Source organism: Aristolochia californica, unplaced genomic scaffold (assembly GCF_029961685.1).
Source record: "Aristolochia californica isolate CCGP_79_NKW_82.1479 unplaced genomic scaffold, dmAriCali1.0.hap1 SCAF_1, whole genome shotgun sequence".
Taxonomy (NCBI): domain Eukaryota; kingdom Viridiplantae; phylum Streptophyta; class Magnoliopsida; order Piperales; family Aristolochiaceae; genus Aristolochia; species Aristolochia californica.
Window position 1 is genome coordinate 54,659,334 of NW_027181770.1, and position 14,537 is coordinate 54,673,870.

Here is a 14,537-nt window from a genome sequence, read left to right on the forward strand (position 1 = left end):
TGGCCAAATGAACTTTTCAGATAGTAAATGGGAGGAAAGCGAAAGTCATGACGACTCTCCATTGATATTTGCTATTCGAAAAAAGATTAATATTTTGGTTTATGGCGTGTGGGTTTCTTGCCAAAATAGCCGGTGTCAAATGACGACACCATGTTCCGTCCTTGACTAGTCATGTGGAGATGAGTGCCTTTTCTATTCAGGAGAAGTCATACTGAAAAATAAGCACAGGTAGGAGACAACTCTGATAGTAGAGTCAAAGGGGAAAGGGGGATGACAGGGGAAGACGACCTATTTACGCCTTTTCGTCGTCATCATTCGGTTCCTCCAAGCTTCTAAATCCCCATTGTTTTCATCTACAAACAAAAAACCGAGTTCATGATTGTGGGCCCGCCACGGCGGCTTTGCAAATTGGAACGAATCAAACTTCCTGAGCCAACCACGCCTCCTAACTCGGCATGATTACATTGACAAGGAACGAGTCAGAACTCATGAAGAAGTTACCAAATTTTTTAATATGTAAAATTAAAAAGCAGGTAGACAGTAAAATTACTCCAGACGCCACAGTTTACCCGTAAACGACGTGGCGAGGAAGGATTGGCCGGACGTGGAGGCTTGGGTCCTCTTTGCGTGCGATTACGTTATCCGAATTATACAAGGAAAGTGTGGGAATTTAAAATAAATAACCCCGTGGGTGTCGTGGGTGCCGTACCCCTTTCTTTTCGTCATTAGTCTCCCTTCCCCTCATCTCTTCCCTACAGCTTTCACCCTCCTCACGTTATTCGTCTGGTAGACGGAAGGTATATTTCCTCTCCCTCTCTCTCTTCGACGTCTGCTACTCGTATCATACAATTTCCCCTTTCTCCTTCTCCGAACAAATTTCTGTACTAGTTCTTCTCTTGATCGCTCTCGCCTGACCTTTGGTTGTTCCGCGATTTGTGGACGTCTTCGTCGGTTCTCGCAATCTGCGATCACGTTGCTGTTTTTATGATTTTTGAATTTTTGTGCGCCTCCGTGGAGTATTTTTCTCGAAATTTCTGTAATTTCTCTTCGACGCTTGATCGATATATTCCTTAACTCGGTGACGGAGGTGTTTTATTGTGGGAGGTACTGATCGTCTAGTTTTTTTTTTTTTTTTGCAGGAAGTTTCTCTCGTCGTTTTTCTTTACCTGGACTGGATTTTTCCTGTCATCGATAATTGCGGAGTTAGATTGGCACTGCCACTGCTGCTTGATAGACGTCGTCGACCTCTGCTGATTAAGGAGGTCTGATTTCTTTTTTGTGTTCTTATTTCTATCTTTTTTTTTTTCCGGATTAGATCACTTGTACACTTTTTTTACTTTCATGAAAATAATCAACGGTCATGCTTTATATTGGTTGTGCAACGATGCTTCTGTTAATGAATTGCATTAGTGTAATTTCATTACTTTATTCCGCTCTTATGGAAAAAAATGTATTTACGAAACTGTTGCTTGATTCCCAAATTCTCTCCCTTGATGTGGGATTAGGTAAACCCTTTTTGTTTGGCGTCGTATATAGAGAATATGTTTTATCTGTTCTTCCATTAGAGAATCTAAAGCTTTCTCTGACAAATTTTAGAGTAAAAGAAAAAAATAAATGTTTTTGAAGGCAGGAACAGCTAATCAGAGAGTCTTCTGTATTTTTAGCCTATGAACTGGCTATGTCTGGTTATGTACCCGAACATAGCCCTGTCAAGTGAGTGCTGGGAATCTGTTACCTACAGTTTTGTCTTATCATCTTCTTTGTTCTTTTCGTCCCATTTATCCCTTTTCCTATACTTTTCCCTAGTTCTACTCATGAGTGCAGTAATCTTATAAAAAAAAGTTATGGACTGCAAACAATGGTTGCTCTTGGGATCCTTGATCTTTCTCTTGATTTTGCTGTCCCTTTTTTGTCTAGGTTTTGAAGGCTGCATTCCTTATATGTATGAGAATCTTCTCATTAGCCAAGGTTCCCTGGTCCTATAATCGTCTCTTCTCTCTTTATGCATACTTCTATCAGCTGAAAAAGTAGTAGAAAAAAAGGCTCCTATCTTCTCTTGATTTTCGTATTTTATCTTTTGGTCGTTGTTCTGAGTATTGTAACTTAGCCAGGTTGACCGAGGGTGGATATCCCTTTTTCTTCTCTTTGTAAACTGATTGAGATCGTGGTGCAGGATAAAACTGGTCTGTTCTGTATTCGTACAGCATTGGCATTTAATCTTGTGGAATGGGAGTTGCTTCATCTCCACAGCGCATTGCTCAGTGTGCGAGGAGTAAGTGTGATCCTTTAGCAAGAGGAACCACCAGTCTGATGCAGAAAATTAGTTTCACTGATTGTGAGTGTTGGACATATAAGAATGTGGAGTGCTACTCTGTGATGTTTTTGATGTATTCCATCTCCATGTTTCATGGAATGACTATCCTTTCAGACTGAGGCCAAACTGTTACCTCATTTTTGAAATCCAGCACTGATACCAAACCTTGGACATCTTGCCTGAAGATGTCCATTTGTTTTCCTGTAAAAGTACATCTCGGTGGTTAAGCATAACTCATGCTTTGGAAGCTAAAAGAGCCTGATAAAGCTTCATGAGATTTCTAGGTGGTGCCATATCTCTATGAAAAGCCTCATGTGGGTGGTTGGTTCTTGATTCGATCCTTATTTAGGTGGCTTCTATTTCCATGGAGTTAATCGTGCGAGGTGCCCCCATTTCTGTTAATAAGGACAGATCGGCAAGGAATAACTCATCTTTCTTAGACTTGAAGCATCAGAAACAATAGTTGTTACTGTATAATGGGATTCTGTCACTCCCTGTGGTTGGCTAATGATTGAGATACTTTTTGCCACATTCATACTGGTCATGGTTTTAATCAATCTGTCAAGAGTGTAATTCTGTACTATGACATGGATTGTACTTTCTTTAAAGAAATGGAATATCAGATCGGCAAGGAATAACTCTTCTTTCTTAGACTTGAAGCATCAGAAACAATAGTTGTTACTGTATGACGGGATTCTGTCACTCCCTGTGGTTGGCTAATGATTGAGATACTTTTTGCCACATTCATACTGGTCATGGTTTTAATCAATCTGTCAAGAGTGTAATTCTGTACTATGACATGGATTGTATTTTCTTTAAAGAAATGGAATATCATTTGTAATTAATCTCATCTTATAATTCTCGACAGATTATTTATCTCGATGTAGTCGTATTTGAAATGTCAAGCAGCTACTTTCATTTTATTTTATTCATTGTTCATTAGTGGTACCTCTACCTGTTAGATAATACATGATCAAAATAATTTTGGTTTATGGGGATGGTTTAGAAATTCTTAAAAAATTAAATAATGTGGATCACTGTTTTCTCACCAAGTCTCTACCAGAGACATGGGTGAGGAACTTTTTGTATTTGACATATAATCAGAGGCGGGTCTGCATGCCCTTTTTGCATTTCAGGTTAAAAATACAACTGAGTAAAACTTGAATCAAAGAAGTTACTGCACTTTGAAGAATATTTCAATTTATTGTCATGGGACAAAAAAATAAATATGAAAGTGTATATCTACAACAAGTAGTCTAGCCATAAGAAATTTAGTTTTCTATGTTCATCTTTATTTACTTGCTTAATGGTGTCATCTTTTTCAGTCCATGTGGTTTCAGATTCCTATCAGGTGTGTCTGGCAAATTGTGGCAGCTCCACTGAGAGTTTCATTGTCTATTTGTTAGATTTTACAGCCAGTTTCAACAAAAATGTCGATCTTATACATTCAAGAGGTTGCTGGCAAAGTTTTAAGTTATGTCTATCACTATGTCCACACCTTAGGTGATGAATGTTGTAAAAGTGAGGGAACATATGTTTTCATGATATTATGTTGTGCCGGGAATGCTTCTATCTAGCACCTCAAATAAAGACATGATGATAGTTATTGAAACAAATTTTATCATGACGACTTTATACATCATTGCTGAGCTTATTCATGTTCTTATCCTCTTCTGTGAGATAGATGAAGCCTATGTATCTAGTCAATATGCTGCAGCAGAGAGGGTATGTTGATTACTAGAAAGTACTTGTTGAATCTAGCACTTTTCAGCACTAAATGATGCAAGTCTACAAACATAAATTGACTGAAGGATGAAATTTTAGACTGTAGAGTGGATCCAGTTTTTATCATTTTCAGGCGTCTTAAGTGACTATAAAGTATGGTCTTTGGGAACCATGTAACTTTGGACTTTGAATTCATGGAGACTTTTTGCTTTGTTCCAAATTCTATCTCTAACATAATATATGTGTTGTAATACGTCTAAGGATGATGTTAAAACATGTCCTGAATTGGAATAATTAACTGCTGCATGAACTATTTTGCTTCTCACTGGTAGGCACGTCTTCATGATGGAGCTTGGAATTTTAATGAAGGACATTTCCTGTTGAAGCCACTTACTTCGGTTTGCTGCAAAAGTTAATTACTTTGAATTGTAAGATATTTGAACAATATATTTTTCTGAACAGAATGATGCCTTCAGAAAGTTGTATCCTGCTAACTTTGTTGACTCTCTTATCTGTGGGTAGGTGGCCTTGTTTACCAAAAGAAAAGAACTTTTGCATTGAAGACTATGTTGAATGCTTACCTTCTTTGTTAGTCTGAAGGCTGTTGAGTACTATTCCACAATTTTTTGTTTTCTTCATATTCGAATGGTAGTATTTGTATATCCTTTCTGTCCGTTCTGCACGCCACAATCCCAGTTGCATCCTCATCTTAGTTTCGAAGATACTCTTTCCAAGCCATGTCCATGGATCTTGTTATCTTCTATGGAATCCCGATATTTCCTAGTAACCACCTTCTCTCTTCTTTTCTCTAAGTAGTGCTTGATGAAAGAGCAAGCTAGAAAAAATGTTATCCTCTCTTATATGTTTCTATGGTCCTTTTATAATAAATTTATTTCACTTGCCTTGATGTTATTTGTTCTAATTCAGGCACCCTTGACTTGTATGGTTCCCCCATAGATTGTTGTATACCTTTATATCAGAAACTCACCTCGTCCTACTTCAGCAAAGATTATATTTCCTTCGAAATATTAAAAAAAAAAAAATACATTTGATTTCATCAGAAGATCTCCTTTTTTATCATGAACTTTTTTATTTGAACTAATGCCTACATGTCTTGCTTGTGATTCATATATGGTTTCAATCTCCTTGATTCTGTTGTCTTTGACTGAAGTTTGATTTTTGCTCTGTACTGTGGCATTAAAAAACTATTCAATAGTTACTTACTTTAGCAACGTCAAGAGTCAAGTTACATTGAGAACATACCGGGAGTCCAATTATGTTCACAAGAAACATTTCATGAGGAATGTCTGAAGCGGAGAAGCTTGTATGGCTATAGTTGGACATAATTATTTACAAAATGTAGTAATTTTATGATAGATAGCAGCCAGTATCTTCCTTCTTTCATGTGTTTTCAGGTAGATAGTGGGTCTAGTCATCAAATTTTGACAGACTGGACCTTTGAAGACCAGGTCATACTAGCTAATAAAGACCAAAAAACTGATTTAGAAAGCATTATTTTCATATCGATTTTTATTAGTTTTTTAATGCAACAACCCCTTCATAGTGTAATATTGGATATTATGTCCATTTATTATGGTGAGGTTTCCCAACTAGCTTTTGTTATTAGAAGATAAAACCATAGTATAGCGGTGTAATTTTCTCTTGATTTTTGTCCCTTTCTCATTCTTCTTAGGGTAAAGGGTAATTATGTAATTATAGTTCCTCTCATCATTATAAATATACAATGAGGGGGAGGATTAGTCACGTCACTTGACATAATCCTCCTCCCTCCTCTCAATCTCGTTCCTCTCTCCTTCTCTCAAACTCTCTCTCTCTCGTTCTTCTTCTTCTCTTTCTTCTTCTTCTCTCAAACTACTCCACTCTCAGTTTCTCCTCTTTCTCCTTCTCGTGTGATCAACCATTTCACCATCATGGGAGATCCTAAATCCAATGGTATCAGAGCAGTGGATTTAAGATCCCCACGTCAAGATGAAAAATTGAAAGGTTCCATTGTGGATTTAGGATCCCCTCGTGTGATCAACCACTTCACGTGGAGTTCTCCTTGTTGACGAAGCAGAATTTTTTTGAGTTGTGCCAAGATAAGTTCTTTTTCTCCTATGAGATTATTGCTGATAGTCTTTGATCTCTGAAAGATGGTTTATGGATGACTTTCTCGTCTAATTTGAATGACAAGCTGGTGATTATATTCTTTGCTTTGAAAGTAGTGATTATGCTCGCTTTTTTATTCCCCATGCAAGACCAATTGTGTTATTGCTCTCTTGCATATTGTGCTGATGTTTGTGACTGGAATTTGCATCTGGATCAAGGTTCACTATATCTGCTATTGGCATCTGAGTTTACTATGATTTAAGCTAGCTGTTCTACCAGCTTTTTTAGTTATTATATCGGTTAGTTGTTGCTCTTCTTGTTTCTTCCCAAATAGCTCTGAAAATGACTGTTTTAGAGGGTACTGAGGAGAATTTTTTTGTTGACAAGGTTGCTGGTTCTTTGCAAACATTTTTGGTTTTCCTTCGCTGTATTATCCTCTTTGGAAACTTACCTAAAATATTTGAGGAAAAGAGAGCAAGAAAAGGTTGTGATTCAATCATCTAAAGTTGGCGCATATTTATAGAAGGAAAATTTCCCTCTTGAAGCAAGCCGAGAGGTGCTATTGTTTTTGGTTGATTTGAAGCTTTCTCTTATAAAAAGATTCAGTGGTATTTTTTTCCTAATCACTTTAAGGAAAGAAGAAGCAAAGATTGTGATTTTTCAATTGTTAGGTGGTGCATTTGACAAAGAAGGCAACTTTCCCTCTTTGAAAGATACTCCAGCTGGATTCCGATTTGATTCAAGTTTGATTACAGATTTGATTTGATTTGATTTGAGATGATTTCCTAATTGAGAAACATTATAATTCTCTCTAATTGGCATGAGTAACACATGATTATTATTCTATTCTGGTTTAGTGCTTGTTTAAAACATGATAGTAACTTACCTCCTTTTCTCTCTCGGTTGAAGATCCTCTCCAATCTGATTTACCTATTTAAGTTCACGTGTGATAAAGCTATGCGATCTACCTTGTATGAGACAACACGTGGACTTCTCTTTGATGAATGATGGATGATGTATACTATTTGAGCTCAAGTTGCTTCTTTCTTCTCAAGTTGATTTATATATTTGCCTCGATTTGCTTTTCAAGTTGGTGATTGGATTGACATATTGCACATAAAAAATTGTTTACTTATTGATCAAAGGCTGAAGATTATATGGGAAGTAAGAGTGATCTTCTTAAAATGATCACCATATTCTTGAGAAGGTTGTCTTATTATCTGAGCTGGTTACAATTAGTTAGGAGGTTTCTCATTACTCGAGATTTCTTAGGCCACCTAACCAAACCATCTCTACCGATTGATGAAGAAGATAGTTCTTATATGAAATGGCTCAAGAATGACCCCTTAGTCATTAGTTGGCTAATTAATAGCATGGAGAAACATGTAGCTAATAATGTTATTCACCCTGAGACTGCAAAACAAATTTGGGACACTTATATTAAGTTGTACTATAGTACGGAAAACTTACAGAAGTTATATGATGTGTTCCAAAACATATTCAATACAAAGCAAGGGGACAATCTACATGAATGCTTGGCTCGATTTAGAGGACTGATTCAAGAGTGGAAGATTGCTCAGCCCTACTCCATCAGTTCAAGAAAAGCAACAGGAGGCCTTAGCAATTGCTATTTGTTTGTCACCACTTGGCTTGATTTTTATTTTTTTTAATCGAAAAAAAAAATATCAAGCCATATCTAGAGGTGGTGAAAACCCAACTTTCCAGCTCTTCAACACTTCCATCATTCAATGAAATAAGTGCAACACTACTTCGGATACCACACCATTCTTCTACCTCTTAGATTGAGGTGTCATCTGCTATCTACTCAGGTAATAGGGGTACAATATCTACCCAAGAGCGCGGTAGAAATTATAGAGGAGGCCGAATAAGAGGTGGTAGAAACGGCTATGGTTCTTCAAGGTTTGACAACCGGGTATGCACTCACTGTGGTGGGCTGGATCATTTGGTTGACACCTGTTGGAAGCTTCGTGGCAAACCAGACTAGGTTACTGCTAACCAGGCCTTAATTAATAATAATGAGAAAAAAGAAGACAAATCTGAGTTACAGAATGCCACGAAGACTGTTGTCGATGATGATTATGAATTATTGTAGAGGATATCTTCTCTTGCATTTTCAACTACTGCTACTACCACCACTAGTTCAGGTGTGATTTCTACTACTTCCTCTTTATCCTAGATCATTGACTCAGGGGCCTTCGAGCGTCCTTCAGGTAATAAGCGTCTATTACATTCCATATCTCCATTTCTACCTGACAAGTTTGTTACCATAATTGACGGATCCCAAACCAAAGTTCTTGGGAAGGGATCATCACTTCTACTTACTAATGTCCTATTTATCCCTCAATTTTCCTTAAATTTGTTATCTTTTAGCCAATTAACAAACCAATTTAATTACCTCAATTTTATCTTGTATTTGGTCTCACATTCCGAGATCCGCAAATTCAGCAGTAGATGTGCTTGCCAAGCAGGGAGCTACCCTTCAATCGCTTGTTGTCAGGGATCTGCTCCCTCCTCTTTTGTAATTTCTTTTGTTAATATAAATAACATCTTTATAAAAAAAAATTAACAAAACAATTTAATTACTCCATCACCTTCTCACTTTCTTCTTGTGTTTTCCAGAATCTCAGAACGAAGTAGGTGACTAGTGGCGGCCATGAACATGGGGGCTTTTATTACTTAAACTTGCCTCCAGTCACTGCGGTTGCCACTTCACAGATAGAGGCAAGGTCATGGCACAACCGGTTTGGCAATCCATTAGCATCATCGCTTCAACATTTATTTCCATCTTTAAAAACTTTATCAAATTTCAATTGTTAAGTCTGTCAGTTGAGCAAACACTAGAGGATAACATATTCTACTTGAGCTGAACTTAAAGGTGTTGCTCCCTTTTCATTAATTCACTCATATGTATGGGGACCCTTAAGTGTCTCAAACATATCTCAAGTTAAGTATTTTGTTACTTTTGTTGATGAATTCACTCAAGTCACATGGATATTTTTGTACAAAATTCGGTCTAATTTTTTTCAATATTTAAGTCCTTTCATGCCATGGTGTACACTTAGTTTGGGAAAAAAATACAAGTGTTTTGGTCAAATATTGCCAAAAAGTACCTATCTGGTGAATTTTAATCCTTTTGTCATGATGATGGCATTATTCATTAGACATCTCGTGCCTACACCCCTCAACAAAATGGTGTAGTTGAAAGAAAAAACCGTCATCTCCATACCCATGGTCTACTCTACTCTATGAACTTACCCCATATTTATTGGCCTCATACCATTCTTACAACTTGTTTCCTTATTAATAGGTTACCATATTCAGTACATAGCTATAAATCCCCATAGTCATTGTTATTTCTGGATGAAGACCCCTTCTTCCTTCCTTTGAAGGTCTTTGGTTGCACACATTTTGTTCATGTCACATCCCCTCAGAAGTTTAAACTTGACCCCAAGTCTCTAAAGTATATTTTTTTGGGTTGCTCTCGTACCCAAAAAGGTTATGTTTGTACAATCCTTCTCTTCGGAAGTTTATTGTTTCTAGGGATGTCACTTTTTTTTAGGACACATCTTTTCATTCTTCTAAAGATGTACCTCCGGGTCTTTCATCAGTTCAGGCAGATCTAAAGCCTGTTTTTCACTTGATGCGGATCTACTTCAGCCCCCTAAAACATCAACCGATACCACACCTATGGAGCTTATAGATCCCTCTTAGGTTAATATCAGAGGCTTGTGGGAAAGCTCATTTACCTCACAGTGACCAGACCAAATATATCATATGCAGTAAATGTCGTGAGTCGGTATATGCACAAACCACAACTTATCCATTGGCAAACCTTAGAGAGGATATTGAGATATTTAAAAGGAGCTCCGGGGAAAGAGATTCTCTATAAGAATCATGCAACTTCAACATAGAAGGTTTTTTGGATGCAAATTGGGTCGGATCACCTGATGACATGAAGTCCACTTCTGGGTATTGTACCTTAGTTGCAGGTAACCTGGTTACATGGAGAAGTAGAAAACAAAATGTTGTTGCGAGATCTAGTGTAGAAGTAGAGTATAGAGCTATGGCCCACATAGACAATGAGCTTCTATAGATTAGATTCCTCCTTAATGAATTGGGATTCTATAAAGGAGCTTCTATGGATCAGATCCTTTCTTACTGAATTGGGGTTCTATAAAGGAATTTCTATGGAATTATATTATGACAACAAGGCAATTATTCATATCACTTCAAATCCCGTCTTCCATGAGAGGACAAAACACATTGAAGTAGAATGCCACTTTGTATGGGAGAAATTTCAGGCTGGTATCTTATCTCTTTGACATGTTTCATCATAAGGGCAGATGGCAGACATTTTTACAAAACAAGATTTTAACCACTATATGCGGCAAATTGGGTATCTACGATGTTTTCTCTCCCCCAACTCGAGGGGGAGTGTTAGAAGATAAAACCGGCATAATGTCATTTTTTCTTGGTTTTTGTCCCTTTCTCACCCTTCATAGGATAAACGGTAATTATATAATTGTATCTCCTCTCATCATTATAAATATACAATGAGGGGGAGGATTAGTCATGCCACTTGACATAATCCTCCTCCCTCAATCTCGTTCCTCTCTTCTTCTCTATCAAACTCTCTTTCTCTCTCGTTTTTTTTCTTCTCTCAAACTAAATCCAACATTTGTCAAACATTGTACTTTCACTACATGAATAAACACATACCCCTGGTGTCAATCATCTACTAGATAAGCCACTGCTTTTCCTGAGCCATCAGCAGGGTATCAAATAACTGACGTCTTTTGCTAAGATCTAATGAATGGTTGCTTGGAGGGTCATGTGGAGCCACATTGGTTCCATTGTTATAATATCTTACAAGCTTAGATTAAACTTCAGGGCGTCTTTATGGGGAAAAAAGTTAATGATAAAAATTGTGTCATAGGTTTATTTGGAAATTCTTGCAGTTCAGTTTTTCATTAAATAAATCTTTTTCTGATGGAAAATTTCTTAGCAGATAAACTTTAGTCTTACACATATCACTAGTGATTTTGGATATAATGTATGTAATCAACATTTGAAAAAATAGTACAAAAATTGAACATAATTAAGGAAATGAGTACATGACACAATTAAGCTAATCTTACATAATAATTTTGTTGTACTTTGCATTTATGTCTTACATCCTAGTTACCAATCTTCAATGTTTTTTCAGCATATAATTTCCTTGTTGATAAACGTATTGTCTATTTGTGTCGATACTAACTGCTTGCACTCTTTGTTTTGAACGCAAGGTTGTTACCAATTTATCAAGATCAGCAAGAGGTTATTGTCTGGGACGTGGCATTTTTTCCCTGTAGCCTGGGAATCACTCAAGTAAGATGGAGCAGCGAAACATGCTATGCACACAGCAAATGCTTGAACTGGATATTGACCAAGGGCAGATTCATCACCTAAATCCTGAGCCATGCATCCTTTTGGGTAACCTGGTTGATTTTCCAAATAATAATATTCATCAACTCTTCTCAGCTACAGGGCCCACTCCTAGTCTTGATCTCCGCCACTTACCTGATCATCATGATTGCAATATGTTCTATACCAATCCATACAACAGCCTTCAACACCGACACCCAGTTTTAGGTGGGTCTGCTCCAAATTTCTACAACCCTTACATGGTTCCTTCATCTTCGAGCAGAATTGGTCCTGTCCCACTTAATCATGGAACTTCTGAACACTTTGCCTCTTCAAGTAGTCATGGTGTGTCTGGTGTTAACTTGGATGAGTATGGGAGGAGCAACCACTTGATGGATAACAGTAGAGGGTCATGCAAAAGAAAGAATGCAGAAGGGGTTCCAGGTAATTACTGTTATGTTAATGGATCTGCGGGTTCTAGTTCTTCATCTCTATGTGGTCCCCTGAGTTCTGCTCTGCCTCTGTGGGAGGAACGATTTGAACCAACATTGGGTTTGATGGAAGCAGCTCCACCCTATGGTGCATCAGAATATAGAGGAAATGGAGTTCTAGCCATTAGTGAAGGTGGATCTCGGAGAAGTGTGAGGAGCAGATCTAGTACCATCAATCTTCAACTTGACTCGGTGTTAGCTCATCATAATAACCAAATTGTGCAAGTGAATCATATGGGACGATCGTTTCTGCCTGCCAACAGTACTTGGGTGGAGCAGTTTGGGAGTAACAATGGTGATATAGGAAGCTCCAATTTGCATTATGCACCTCCTATGCCATATTTGCAAGGTAAAATTGTCAGTGGTTCTTCAAGTGTTGTTGTCTATTCAGGATATCTCTGATCATGGTTCTTTTGTTTTTCTCTCCAGGAAGAAGTGTTAATGGAGGTCTTTTGGAGGTTGGAAGTTTGAATGGACAGGGATTACAAGATCCTGCATCCAGTAGAAACTTTGGGGTCTTACATCCATCATCTATGCACCATCATTGTGGTCATCATGCTTCAACAATACAAGGCATGAGAGGAGGTCATTGTTTTGGCTACAATGCTCAAGTACCTGCGCCTTCTTTTAGGCATCCAGCAAACCATTTGCATCCTGGCATGCCAAATTCTTCACGAGATGGTCTGGAGATATCAGGATCGAGGTACCCAAGAACCTTGCCTTCCAGTGGGGATCGTATCTACAGGCCCCACCGAAGGATGCCTCAGACAGCCCAGGAAGACATAAATGGACGTATGAGACTTCTATCTTCTGAGGTGATTTCATTTTTTACCTTCATTGGCTTTGTGTCCTGTTCTTACCATGAAGACATAAATGCCCTTTTACTGGATCTTGTAGGATATGTCAGTCATTTAAAGCAGTTTCAAAGATTATTAGCTGTGAACTGGGTTACCTTTTTTTGTTTTTGTTTTATCTTCTGTTCCTACTATTATCTGTCTATCTCTCATGCAGTGAAAAAGGGTGATTTGTTGTTTTTGGTTGTTGATTGAAAATAATTTTCCCGATATTTGCTCGTAGGATGTTGCTATATTGGAATATTCAGGCTTCTATGGAGCAGGAAATTTTATTGATCAGCACAGAGATATGAGGTTAGACATAGACGACATGTCTTATGAGGTAAGAAGAGGATTTTTCACCCTCTATATGAATAGAAATGATACATACTCAGGTTTCCACTCCCTGTAGAAAATCCTGACTACAAAAAGAAAATTATCCTCAACTATGGAATGCCCTATAGATTTAAACTGTATTTATTTTAGAAATTTAAAAGTTGTTTAGATTATTATAAAATTGAAATCTTCATAAATCTACCTCAGAAAGAACCTTGTAAAAAGGGTCTCCACTGTCATTGTCGTCCAATCTGGTGATCCTAAAGCTTGGTAAATTCTATTGCAATCACAGGAATTGCTAGCCTTGGAGGAGCGTATTGGAGATGTAAATACTGGTTTATCTGAACAATCAATTGCTAAGTGTCTCAAGACACGGTTACATTCTTCGCGCATCTGTTCCAGACCTGGTCAACCGGAACGCATGGACCACGAGGAAAATGGGACCTGTATTATATGCCAGGTATGGTTCCTTGCTCTGAGGGATTAAGAATATTGTCTTCTTCATTGTGGTGAAGATTTCTTTTGATACTTGCTGAATCAGATGCATCATGAACAAGATTTTGACACTGATGTTTGTTTGAGTGAAAATATACCAAAAAAAATAGCCACAGATTAAAAAGAAATCGGTTTAATTCATCTCTTTTCTGCTTCAGTTGGTGAAACCATTGTGAAACTACCCTGAATCATATCTCATTGATTATGAAATTCCAATAATGTTTCCTAAATTTTCAGGTGGAATACGAGGAGGGTGAGAAAATTGGAACTCTTGACTGCGGCCATGATTACCATGCAGATTGCATATGGCGATGGTTATCGGTGAAGAATGTTTGCCCCATCTGCAAAACGTCTGCTTTGTCCATGGACAAAAACGAAGGACGATGATGGACGCTGGCCAGCCCCTCAATTCGCATTCTAATCCATTTGTTCAATTTAGTGTTGTACATAAACGATATCGACAATGATGATAAAACATTATCTCATACAGACTGTTCATTTCTTGACCTTTGGAAAAAGTTCGAACTTTGAGCACTTAACAAACTGTACAAAAGTACCCAATTCAATTTGTTCAAACTCTTGTTGGTTGTAGTAAGATGCTATTTTTAGCTGAAGACAGTTAAGCGCCTGTGAAGGGACACTGGCATTTTATTTTAGTTGGCAGCTGTGTTGCTGTCTTACTTCTAAAGCGGCAGACATTTTCATTTCTGGTATTAAATCTCGTGCACTAGACAATTTCCTCTCTTTTTAGGGTACACCTTCAGTGGTTATTTGGGGTGTAAGTGGATAATTTTTTGTAGTTTTTCTTGA

General features: G+C 37.7%; 1 protein-coding gene across 1 annotated transcript; it reads left to right on the forward strand.

The window, feature by feature from the left end:
- Positions 1–713: 713 nt before the first annotated feature.
- On the forward strand, positions 714–14,368 carry LOC137951409 (probable E3 ubiquitin-protein ligase ZFP1). The gene is made up of 9 exons (XM_068798048.1): positions 714–797; positions 1,140–1,262; positions 2,174–2,272; positions 4,372–4,467; positions 11,455–12,412; positions 12,493–12,878; positions 13,141–13,239; positions 13,525–13,692; positions 13,965–14,368. Exons 5-9 carry the CDS (start codon positions 11,542–11,544, stop codon positions 14,112–14,114), a joined length of 1,674 nt encoding a protein of 557 aa, XP_068654149.1. The 5' UTR covers positions 714–797; positions 1,140–1,262; positions 2,174–2,272; positions 4,372–4,467; positions 11,455–11,541; the 3' UTR covers positions 14,115–14,368.
- The last annotated feature ends 169 nt before the right edge of the window (positions 14,369–14,537 follow it).